Source organism: Charadrius vociferus, unplaced genomic scaffold (assembly GCF_000708025.1).
Source record: "Charadrius vociferus isolate BGI_N301 unplaced genomic scaffold, ASM70802v2 scaffold743, whole genome shotgun sequence".
Lineage (NCBI taxonomy): Eukaryota > Metazoa > Chordata > Aves > Charadriiformes > Charadriidae > Charadrius > Charadrius vociferus.
Window position 1 is genome coordinate 185,900 of NW_009647747.1, and position 9,206 is coordinate 195,105.

Sequence of the window (9,206 nt, forward strand, 5' to 3'; positions counted from 1 at the left end):
CAGCCCCTGCTCTGCCTCCCCCGAGCCTCAGCGCCGGCCTTGGCTACCCCCAGCGCACCTGAAACCTTTGCTTTTTAATAAAATATGAAACGGGGGAGCTCAACGGGACGGCCCCCGCACACCGGGGAACCTCGGCTGCAAAAATAATCCGGGAGAGCTCATGGATCTCTCCAGCAAATCTCTTAACCGACCCCAGCGCTCTCCACAAAACAAAATGGCTAAAAAACCTCCAGATGAGAGAGAGAGCCTAGAAAATACCGCAGTCAATGGCGAGAGGGATTTCCGTAGCGGGGCGGGGGTAAAACAGTCCGCGCTAATTCCCGACTCTGGCAAACTTCTAAGGAAGCCAAGAGGAGGGCTGCATCGCCCCGTACTAGGGGGGCTGAGCACTGCGCCCTCGCCAATCGCCCCATCGCTTCTTTTTTAAGGCAACTTTTAAGTTCTCGCCCTGGTTATTTCCCACCCGACACTACGTCAGGCGTTTCACCCGGATTAATGAAACCCCCCCAGGCTTCCTGAAGAGCGAGACAGAGGACACACTGGATTCTCTACGGTTCTTCTCTGCCTCCCCGTGCTTTCGGCCAGCTCCAACTCTTACTGAATCTTTCCATTAGGAAAGGTAACGATTCTTCCCGACATCCCTTTAACCCTCTCTGCCACGTGAGCGTTTAGGACCGGTTCGCCCCGCTGGCTTTTTCTGGGGAGAGGACCCCTGACCATCACCGCCGCCCCGGCTGCACTCCCTTTCCTTCCTCCCTCCCTCCCTCGCTCCACGGGGCCGACGGACGCGCCGCCTGGCGTGACAGCCACCGTGCCTTCCGACTCCCCTTTTCCATCTATTTCTCCTGCCTGCTCATCCTCCCCCCCTCTTATCGTGGTCCTCGCTCCCCTTTCCAGTAGATTCCAACATGGCATCCCCTGCCAAAGAGGAGACCCCGGCCAGCAGCATCTCCAACCGCACCACCGATCTCGAGCACGGGGCACCCACGATACCAATTTAGAGGTGGTAAAATCAAGTCCGAGGGCATAGCGGTCACTAACGAAATGAAAACCTGTGTGAGAAGAATGGATGAGAAATGGAAAGAACAGCAAGTAAAATACTGAGGCAGAGGAGGTCACTAATCAAAACATACCAAAGAGTGTAAGGGACCTTCATAATTGGGAGATGATGACGCTTGACCTCCATTTCTAGACCAAACAGCTGTGCCTGCTAATAGTAAAATTGGAATTACCATTAGAACTATGCAAACAAAAATGTCTTTCAAACTTTTTGGACAGTTTTGTAGACATGTAAATGCCGTATTCCAGATAGACTATAGAGCAGACATATGGAGAACTTCCAAAATACACACGGATGAAAAAAAAAAAAAAAAGGTATTTTGTAGCAAAGCACGTAGATGCAGGCCACAAAGTTCCCCCAGGCTGCTCCTCGGCATAGAGGGCTGCATTCATTCCTCGGGCAGCTGGAGCTGCCAGAGGCTCCGGGAGAAGGGGACGTCTCGGCGGTGGAAGGAGCAGCAGCGCTGCCGCAGGGCGCTGCGGGGCGGCTGGAGCCGGGCGCGAGCCCAGCACACACCAGCCCATTCTCCTAACCTGCCTTCCAGACACAGGCGGTGCCACCGGTTACGTCATCCTCCTCCCCATCCCCCATAAAATTTACTTTCGTAAATTTTGTCTTTAAAAAAAAAAAAAAAAAAAGTCAGTAAAAGCACTGCACACAACATTCCCGTATACGCTCGATAAGGTTTGCGCTCTCTTTGGGCAGATTATTTGGTTTGGCCCGCGAAGACCGCCGAAGGTCTGACCGAAAAACCTTCTGGTTTGTATCCGCTGCTCTAAATCTGTTCCTGCTGCTGCGGGAAGAAAAGGGCTCCTGCTCTCCGGCAGCAATTTCTAAGGAAAAATTTGCCCTTTTTGAAGATTTAATATATATATATATATCTATATATATATCCCAACGCTTAGACAATTTATAATGTTCTTTTGAATGAGTGATCTTGTCGCACGATCTCAGAAAACGGGGTTAAGGATTTGAGATGGAAATATTAGGATTTTAATCGCGCTGTCTACACTGAGCGGCATTTGCTGGGAGCGAGACAGGCCAGGGTGGAACTCATGGGGGGTTTTTTTAAGCTCTCACAGTTAAGACTTTTTTTTTTTTTCTCTCTCACAAAAGTCAAAATTCTGTCAGTTCTAATTAAAACTTAAATCTTCCCTCTTCTGGTCCCCGGGGAGCTTTTAGTTGAGGTTTTGCTCCGGCAAGGAGCAGCAATCTTTACTTTCGAAATCATTTTTTAACTAGCCCTCGATGTCCTTGAGGGGAAGCGTTTTGCATGCTAAACACTTTCAGCACTTATTTAAATGCACTTATACTCCTTATTTTTATTTATTTTGACACTCGGTTCTCCCTATTTACCGGGTGGAGCCTGCGGAGAGCAACGCAGCCCGCGTTAGTATGGGATTTTCCCATACGTCGGCCCCTTCCGTCGGGAAGGAGGGCAGCGCCTCGCTAGGAGCAGGGCGGCCCCAGTGCCGGGGGTGCTACACCTCGGGGGGAGTCCGGGCAAAAGAAGGGCAGAAAGTCCTTTTCTGAGGTGTGAGACCCCCTCCCAAAGCTGCGACAGGCTCACCTCTCTGTCCCCCATCCCCTGCTAGGGGTGGCTTTGCGGGGACGTTTGTAGACTGGCTGTCACCCCGATGTCGCGCGCTCCTTCACAGCAGTGATGGAGGTGGACGTGGTGTCCTCCTGGGCCTCGTCCTGTGGAGGCTGCCAGCTACCGCAAGCGTCTCTCCTCCCCTCCTTCCAAAAGGGTCTGGGCCCTGTCGAGCTGCTCCCAGGTCTGGGTCACCGCTTTAAAGGACCACGAGCCCTGGAGCTGCCTCCACCTCTGTCGTGCTACTCCCGCCCCGTGGAGAATAAGGGATGGATGGAGCCCACCTCGCCAGCGTCGCCCTACAGCAACTCGGCCTTTTGGGATCCCCGGGGAGGTTAACGGGATCCACGCAGAAAGAAGAGGCGAGCGGGGGTCTTGGGTTCCTTGCCATATAGACCTCCTCTCAAAGAGGGGACGGGAAGCCAAGAGGCCTTCTCCAAGGCATTGGCGTGTGCTCCTAACGCTCCACCTGGAAAGTCTCAAGGTTTAAGAGATCTGAACTATATTCAGGTAAGCATTTAAAACCCCCGATGCTCATGAGAACTACCCTGGGCCTCTGGATCTTTTGAGTTTAGGCTTTTATTAGTAAAGTGGGTCTAGTTAAAATATGCGGTTATTGTAAACAAAGTATAAAATGGATTCAACTGGATTCACGGGGGCTCCGTTTGTCCGGAGACACGCTTGACGGATCAAACAGGCTTTTGGCTTCAGCCCCGGGAGGGGATGGGGGGAACATCCAAAGGACATGTACCTGGCACGGCCAACCCTGGAGCGTGGCTGCCACGAGGGCTTGGGTGTCCCTGCGTGGGGACACGGCCAGGGCACGGGGACACGCTCCGCACCGGGCAGAAACCGTCCGCCGCGAGACCCCGCGGGCGCTGCGGGAAGCCGCAAGAAGGCTGCGGGAACCCTCACTGCTTTTCTGCCAACGCATCCGCCCGAGAGCTGCAACGACCTTCTCTCTGCACTGGAAAAGCAGCGTGTGGGACAGCTCTCTGCTGGTCTCTGCGGGACCACCACGGCACCGCGGGAGCCGCCTGGATGCACACCTCACACCCGGTACCGCCGGAGCCCATTTAGGCATCTCCTACCAAAAATATGTTGCAACGTTCAGTAAAATAGAATTGTAACAACAATACCTGAGAGAGAAGGGGGAGAACCAACAGGAGTTGAAGGATTTGATGAAAAGCTGTTGTTGGTGTGATCTGGAGAATAGATCTTTAAAAGATGATACAGAATTAATCTAAAGCCATCACAAACTGATGCAGAAAGAAATATGGAATTCTTATGCATTCAGTTCATTTAAATGAAAGCAGGACAGGTTAAAAAGCCTCTTATTCAAATATTAATATTTTTATCAAGGCAAAACTGTATTAGATGCAGGAAGCTAGACAACAGACCCCTTTTGATGGGAACAGACACTAGCCAGTTAAGCGATGGTTTCCGATTGTCACACGGACCTGCTACGGTAGATATACACATTTCCATTGCATAGACGACCTTACGAATGAGTGTCATTGAACGAGGCCTTAAAGCACGCCTGAAAATTGCTTTTTTGTTCCGCTGAAATCCCTTAAACGGCCAAAAATAAAGCAAAGGGAGCAGAGCACGTTAAACCCTGGCACAGCGGGTAATCCGCAGCGGCAAACTCCAACTACTCGTCCGCTGCTGTGGCAAGAAAGCCCCCGCGTGCCCCGTGCCGGGGCGAGGGTGCCACCGCCCCACGGCGTCCCCGCTCGCCACCCGTGCCATTTGTCAGGGCACCACTTCAAAGTGGATTCTGTACTGTATCAGTTATTTCAGGCAAACTAGAGTCTGACTTTGCATTTTTTTTTGTTTTGGTTTTTTTTTGTTGTTTTGTTGGGTTTTTTTTTCAATGAGGCATGGAAGAATATGCAAAAAACAAAAAAAAAAAATTAACTCTCATGAGAACTCAATGGAACCCACTCTGCCCAGAAAATAACTATAGTGGTCCTTGTTAAAAGTCAGCCCGTGCCAACTGGTACGGCAGCGATAGCGGGGGCACGGCAGGGTTTCTCCCGCTTGGAGCTGGAAAAGCGCCGTACCCCAGCTACCCAGGTAAGAGGTGGCAACCGCTGACTTTAACAGCAACCACGGTAACTGAATAGGTGGAAACTGCCATGAAAAATAGAAAATCTAAAGGCAAATTCAAAAGGAATCTGTTTGCGGATGGCTCGCTAGCGCAGAAGTCAGCCGGCCGCTGGGTTCTGTTCGGACCCCCCTCGCCCTCGGAAAGGCGGTGTGTGATAGACTGACAGACACGGCTCCTCGGCACCCAGCCAACGGGACCGGGTCAAGCCTTCCCCTCTTTCTATTTCTATTCTACCGTAAAATGAAGTCTAGAACTTTTTAAACACCATTTTGCACCGATTGGTCAATATTTCAGATGGCAGTAACTCCACGCGGGTGACCTCTGAGACCACATCTCTCCCGTTTGCTGCTCGTCTTCATAAACTCCAGGCGTCCAATTCTCATTAAAGTTCACACTTTCAAAACGGTAAACGTGTATTCCAAAGTAAATATTTCCTTACAGAGGCAAGTGCTTTCCCCAGCGCATCACCAGTCTGCGAGCTGCCTGCTGCCCCACTTCCTCTGTTTGCTGAAAAACAAAAGACTCGGTGTAAAAACAGACAGTAAGACATCGTAGACTTCTATTCCTCGTCCACTTCCTCATAATTTAATTGCATTTTAATGCTGATTACGTAAAATTAATCTTTAATTACCATTAATTTGTTTGCTAAGGTAGACATCAAACACATTCACGCTCCATTTTTGCAGATAAAAGATAAACTCGACGTGCTGTTTTTTAAAAAAATATATGGCGTATTTGATAGTGCTTGGCCATACGGCTTTACTTTTTTTAAATGAAAGGCTTCTGATAGTGGAAGATGCTCAAAGACACAGAAAACAGACAAGCGCACAGCTAGCAAGCCCGCGGCGAGCCCAAGCCCAGACCCGGTGCCCATCCTCAGGCGCTGAGTTTGCGCTCTAGGATGGGCAAATCCATTCGAATGAAGGTTTTCTTCTTCAAAAACTTACGCATAAGGGCAATATTTCATGTATAAAATGTATAAAACTACCGCAGAGGAAGATTATAAAGGTGGCAAAGACAAACTGAGCGGAGGTGGGAGGGTCGGAGCTGCTCGCCCTGCGCCCGCGCTGGGACCGGGCGCTAATTGCAGGCTCTTGCCCTCGCTGCGAGGGAAGGACACGGCGCCCTTAATAAACAGCTACCTGGTATTTTGTTTTCTCCTCGTTCACTTTGTCACCCCGGCCCTTTGCGTACTTTTCGATGCGTGTTTTAAAAGACGTTATTAAATTCCATACGGGCTCTTCCAAAGCGTTCCTTCTGACTTCGCTTGCACAAATATTTCCCGAGCCCTTAACGAAATGGTTTTTCCCCCATCTCTCAGGCGATGGGTTTGCACCTTTTATAGAAGAAATTTAGGGCGAGAAAAATCATGGTGTAGCAGGCCACCAGTTTCTCACGCTCAGGTGACAGGATTGAAACCTCTCCGTTACGGGAGAAATTAAAGAAAAGGAAAAATAGGGCGAAACATCCCACCGGTTTCAGCATCTGTATGTGCATTTATAAACTAAAAGCGCAGCTTTGCCTCGCTGCTGCCCGTGATCAATACTCCCGCTTTCATCCCCAAGGAGCCCGGGTCTGGTGGCCAGAAAGCGAGAGACCAGCAGTCAGTAACCACCCCAGAGCGCCTGCATTAATGTCTGGAATGCGAGGGCTCAGGCAGGAGAGGATCCCGGAATCCAGAGGGGTTTGAAGGGTTTCAGTCCCCCCGCGTCCCCCCAAAACCCCTCGGTAGGCTCCGCACCACGAGGCCACGGGATCCCGCGGCCCAGAGGACTTCAGCCCCTTCTCTGAGCTGGGGATGTCCCGTGGGAAAAGGACTCTGGGACCAAATTGCGCACCTTTGTACCCCAAAGTGCAAGCACAGGCACTTTTTTTAATCGTTAAAAAATAACATTAAGAAGCCTCCTCCAAGTTTCACCCCAGTGTTATGCTTTTCCTGGCCTCCATCCCTTGCCCCTTTCATTCCCCGCTTAGCAGACGCCTCCGCTCTCAGAGGTACCAGTTATTGATGGCCCATCCTGCCCAAGCCCAAAATATCCAGCAGCTTCAGCAGGGTCTAGTCAGGAAAACGTAAGGAATGGCACAGAGCAGCCTTTTCCTTCTATTTCTCGCACGCAACACGCGTGTTATCAAATTTAACAACATGCAGCATCTTCACATTTAACCTGAAATAGTTTCTCCTCCAGGACTCCACGTCCCAGATGCCGTCAGACCAACTCGTAGAACGCGGTTGGCAAGCGCGCCGTTGCTTGCTCCATTTTTTTCCTCCCTTTTCTTAGTTAAACTTTTATTATTGTATACTTGCAAACGTGCTCATCTGCCAATGGCAGCTCGGTTTGAAATTGGGCAGCAAGATGTATAAAGATAGACACATGAAGAAACGCGAAGACAGCTAGAACAGGCAGTGTCAGCCAGAGATCCAACTTCTCAGAGTAATTTAATGTTCTAAATCACAACCTAAAGGTTTGCGACTTCAATAATACCAGGCAGATGTCCAGAAATTCAGTTACTTCGCTCTAAAGCGAACTGTGAATCGAAATGTAAATCATGCGTTGTTTTTTTCCTTTTTCTAAGTGACTCTAACTGCATTATTCTAAAATTAAGCCCTCCATTTGTCTGTCTGAAGGCTGGTTTCTCCTAATGAGATGAGCTATACCGGTCCTGCGGGAGAAGCGAAGGCAGGGACCGCAGTCTCGCTTCACGTGCTCTTTGAAACCTGAATGTTCTGAGCTGGGCCACGTCTTCTATTAGTTACCGCTAAGAACAAAGGAATTCTTCAGCTATACTGAATATTAAACTTTCCCTGGAAGACTTTGAAGAAGAAATTAATGCGGCAGGCCTGGAAAACATACAGGGAGAGCCTCAAGGATGGGCAGCAGAGTGCAAAGTTCCCTTTTGCAGACAAGAGGGACTTTCCGTGCTTGAAGAGCAACACAGTAGAGGTTTTTAGCGTGGGGAAGGCGAGCTCTGCACTGCTGTTTGTTGCTCTCCCTGGATAAAAACTGAAAGCCACACATTAAAATGAACAAAAAACAAACAAACAAACAAAAAAAGGTGTTTTTTTTTTTCCAGCAGTGTCCAATCAGATGGGGAAACTCGTTGCTTTGAGGTATGCGAAGACCAAACATATAAATCGATTTAGAAAGAACTGGACATATTCATGGAGAACATCCATCGGTGGCTACCGAAGGGCAGCCCGGGATGGTTCCGAAGCTGCAGATTGCAAAAGCCCGTGGGAAAGCCAGCGCAGGCGGGAGCGCGCGCACGGGCGCTTTGGGCTGAGGCTCCTTCCCAGCCTCCGGCCAGCGCTCCTGGGTTGGGGTTCTCAGGGACAGTGGAGAAAACGGGCCAAGGAAGGTAACTACGGCACCTTCTGCATGAAGATTGAGATAAACATAAGGAGACGGAGATCTTCTGAAAGCGGTCATGTCACAAAAATAGCTGGGATTGCTTAAATACAGCTCGCTCTTTAAACATCTGTTTTTCTTACATCATTAACCATTTTAGATGGGAACTATTATTTGCTTTAGTTGTCGTTTTGGTAATGTAAGGGACACAACTGAAATCTGTAGTGACTAAGAAAACCTTGTATTTGAAGGAAGACTAGAAAAAGAGTCTTAAGAAGAAACTCAGTGAGGAGCATCTGCTGCAATAGCCCAAAGATTTTGGGAGCAATGGGACCAAACTAACCTCACGTTGGGACCGGGCACTACAGAAATAAGAACGAGACCTCAAACGAATGAAAAGATAACCCAGAACATCGCTACAGGGAAAGGTAATGTACAGTGCTGCTCTACATAGGGAAGGGCTACGGAATAGAAACAACTTTCTATTAATGTCGCATAGTTGTTGGTCCATCCCTTTACCACCGGCTTCAACGAAACACTATTTAAACGCAGTGCTGAGGCCCCAAAGGCTGTGCAGGGCCAAGCGTAGCTGACAGCCTCCGTGTGCCCTACAATTGCCAGGTTTAAACCAGCAGGATATTTACCCGAGCTCTGAAAAGCCCCACTGCTGTCCAGGACAGCACCCAGAATCGAAGAAAATTCACATGAAATGCAAGAACTGCTCAGACGAGGCCAGGAAGGGCATCGCGAGGACCGATACGGATGCTCAGAGCACGTCCGTGCAGACCCCGCTCCACCCGCGCGAGCGGCCGGCGGGGAAGAAGGATTGCAGCCCAGCCCAGCTGGCATCAGATTTGTCATCCTGCACCGAAGAGCGATCTGATGAAATCCGCCAACGGTGCTGCCGCAGCATCGCCATCCGTCTTCCCGGCGGGGGCACTCGCAAGGCAACCCGCCAGGTGTGCCAAACCCCGGCAAAGAACGCGGGAGTCACTCCAGGGTCACCACGGCGGGGTCTCAGACGGGCTCACGCCTCGCTCCATCACCTCGGGGTAAAACTGATCCTTGGGGTTTTTTTCCCCCAAAAATGTG

At 50.1% G+C, this 9,206-nt stretch overlaps 1 protein-coding gene across 1 annotated transcript in view; it reads right to left on the reverse strand.

Moving 5' to 3' along the window:
* Positions 1-9,206, reverse strand: part of TCF4 (transcription factor 4) — a 237,581-nt gene that overhangs the window by 19,378 nt on the left and 208,997 nt on the right. The window contains exons 11-13 of the mRNA XM_009882047.1: positions 5,207-5,274; positions 3,794-3,872; positions 1,134-1,210 (exon numbers count right to left, since the gene is read on the reverse strand). Coding sequence (XP_009880349.1) covers positions 1,134-1,210; positions 3,794-3,872; positions 5,207-5,274 — 224 coding nt within the window. The remainder of the gene's footprint in view (positions 1-1,133; positions 1,211-3,793; positions 3,873-5,206; positions 5,275-9,206) is intronic.